Source organism: Panthera onca, chromosome D1, assembly GCF_046562875.1.
Source record: "Panthera onca isolate mPanOnc1 chromosome D1, mPanOnc1 haplotype 2, whole genome shotgun sequence".
In the NCBI taxonomy this organism is placed as follows: Eukaryota; Metazoa; Chordata; class Mammalia; order Carnivora; family Felidae; genus Panthera; species Panthera onca.
The window spans coordinates 11,373,811-11,376,658 of NC_138348.1; the positions used below are offsets into that span (position 1 = coordinate 11,373,811).

Sequence of the window (2,848 nt, forward strand, 5' to 3'; positions counted from 1 at the left end):
CAGTGCCTTCCTAAAAACAAACAAACAAATGAACAAACAGATCCCAGATACAGTTGTGGAGGTCAACCAGAAGGAGGGAACCTGGATCTGGTGGAACTGAAATAGAAACGATGACTCAGGGGAGCAGAGAGTGCAAGGGGCTCCAGTGTGTACCTCACACGCTTCTGGGGGCCATTATTTCCTTACCAGTTCATCCCCTTCAGGTTCCTTTGTGGTCACCAAGTAATGTTGACCTTAAAAAACAAAAGAGCCAGTTATTTTACCAGAAAAATGAGTTTATTTGGGAATGGTCCAGGAACTGCTATTCAGAACAAGCAAACTACAGCAGACCATAAGCAAATGGCAAGCACAGGGGAGAGAAGCTTGCTTTTATAGGTGAAAAGAGGAAGCTGAGAGGGGCTGTTTTTGCTGAGTTCTCACTGGCTGGGCTGTTGCCGGGCAAGGAGAAATTCTTCCCTCCTCCTGCTGGGGAAGGCCAGCATGCCTCCTACAGCCAGTGATAGTGTGAGAACTCCCCCTTCAGAACTCCCCAACTCCATTTTCAATGAGGTTTATTTACTTTATTTATTTTCACATAATTGTATCTCAATAGAATAGAAAATTCCAAATTGATAAAACTGAGTATATTTTGATTCTGTTTTTCTTATTTCTTCCAAGGTTGTATTGCAAAAACAACATGTACCTCTCTGGCTAACAATTTGATTTCTTTTGTAACATGAAACCCAGATTTTGTCATTATTATTGCATGCTGAGCAGACTCTTTGAAAGTCCTCTGGGTCTTAGAAGAAATCTAAAAGTTAATCAGAAATCCTTGAATAAATAGCAGTTTATTTCATGGACAAATGTTTTCAAGGGTGCTGAGAAGGAGTGAGCTACCTGTCTATTCTCTGTCAGAAGGCATGAGTCTTCTCTTCAGTCTCCTCATGGCTGACTTCATCTCCTGGTTCCTCAGGGTGTAGATCAAGGGGTTCAGCAGCGGGGAGATGACAGTGAAGGTGACAGAGATGGCTTTATCTGTGGGGAGGGCAGTGAAGGGCTGGGCATAGACGTAGATGCAGGGCACAAAGTGCAGGGTCACCACAGTGATGTGGGAGGTGCAGGTGGAGATGGCTTTCCTCCTCCCCTCCCCTGCCTGAGACCTTACTACTAATAATATGACCATATATGACACCAAGAGGAAGAAGAACCACAGTGTGGTGAGCAGTCCATTATTGGAAATCATCAGCAACTCAAGCATAAAAATGTCTGTACAGGAGAGCTTGAGAACCTGGGGGACATCACAGTAGAAAGTGTCAAGAACATTGGGTCCACAGAACGGGAGTGGAACCAACAGGGAAATCTGCACAATGGAGTGGACAAAGCCCCCCACCCAGGAGGCCACTATGAATCCAATGCAACGACTTCTACTCATGATGGTCACGTAGTGCAGAGGCTTGGAGATGGCCACATATCGATCCAATGCCATCACTGATAATGAAAATACATCCACCCCTCCGACAAGGTGGAAGAAAAACATCTGGGTGAAGCAGCCATTGAAGGAGATGGTCTTTCTCTGTGACAGCAGGTCCACCAGAACCTTGGGAGCAGTGATGGAGGAAAAGCAGATGTCGGCAATAGATAAATTACGGAGCAGGAAGTACATGGGGGTGTGAAGGCGAGATTCACAGGACACAGTGACCATGATGAGGAGGTTTCCCAGCAGAGTTGTCACGTACACGAGAAGCAGGAAAAGAAATAAGACCAAGCTCAGTTCTTGATTCTGGGTTAGACCAAGGAAAGTAAATTCTTTCACCCTGGTGCAGTTTCTCAGCTCCATGAAGTCATTTTCTTTTTCCCTTTTGTTCCAAGCTACTTCCTATGAAAGTACTTGGCTGTTTATTTTATTTTCTTCGTAAGCACTAAGACCGCAATTCAGAATCTTGCCCATGTGGATGTAGTGCTTGTGATTTGTTGAGCCGTCCAAATTTTTAAGATTGCAATCACTTTGGTGATCAAATCAAATGATCACATGCAAAGTCATTCAATAATACTTTTCCTGTAAAACTAATTTTGGAAAGAATAAGCATTTATGTTAGTAGGGACATTTAGATAGCATATTTTATTTATTTTGGTTTTTAAAATTTTATTTTTTTATTCCATGCAAATTGATAGAATGTCAGGAACTGTCTGAAGCATATGAGGTCAGACATATTTCCAGCCATTGCAGGCTTACAGTCTACAAGTTTAATGTTCATATTGGCAAACATTCTGTTGACTTCAAAAGGGTCTTGTCTTTCTAGACAGGGATGTGTTTCTGTTCCTTATTTCAATGTTGCTGAGTCACTTTCCTTGCTCTTGGCTGCTTTATGTTGAATTTCTTAAATCTGCAACCTATTATTCCATGTAGATAACTTGCTATTGTAATTATTACTTTATACTAATCAGATTATTTGCTTAATAATTATTTAAAAATATTAAAAAATTGTTACTGGAAAACAGATTAAGACAAGGTATAAATCCAAATCTCAAAGAATAACATTTTTTTATTGTGATAAAAACACTGAAACATAAATCTACCCTCTTAACAAATTCTTAGGTGCACAGTATTATACAGCAATTTTCTAGAACTTTTTCATCTTCTATAACTTAACTGGTCCTTGCCAGAGTTTGAGGGAGAGAATAAGGATAATAACCTGATTTTGAAGGGCGCCTGGGTGGCTCAGTCGGTTGAGCGGCCGACTTCAGCTCAGGTCATGATCTTGCGGTCCGTGAGTTCGAGCCCCACGTCGGGCTCTGTGCTGACAGCCCAGAGCCTGGAGCCTGTTTCAGATTCTGTGTCTCCCTCTCTCTGACCCTCCCCTGTTCATGC

At 42.0% G+C, this 2,848-nt stretch overlaps 1 protein-coding gene across 1 annotated transcript; it reads right to left on the reverse strand.

Annotated features, from left to right (window-relative positions):
* Nucleotides 1–880: 880 nt before the first annotated feature.
* On the reverse strand, nucleotides 881–1,816 carry LOC132675068 (olfactory receptor 4D10). The gene has a single exon (XM_060627509.2). It carries the CDS (start codon nucleotides 1,814–1,816, stop codon nucleotides 881–883), a length of 936 nt encoding a protein of 311 aa, XP_060483492.2.
* Nucleotides 1,817–2,848: the final 1,032 nt, after the last annotated feature.

Bases quoted from the DNA above. Each gene is read 5' to 3' on its own strand.
- LOC132675068 (XM_060627509.2), bottom strand. From the start codon at position 1,816: ATGGAGCTGAGAAACTGCACCAGGGTGAAAGAATTTACTTTCCTTGGT.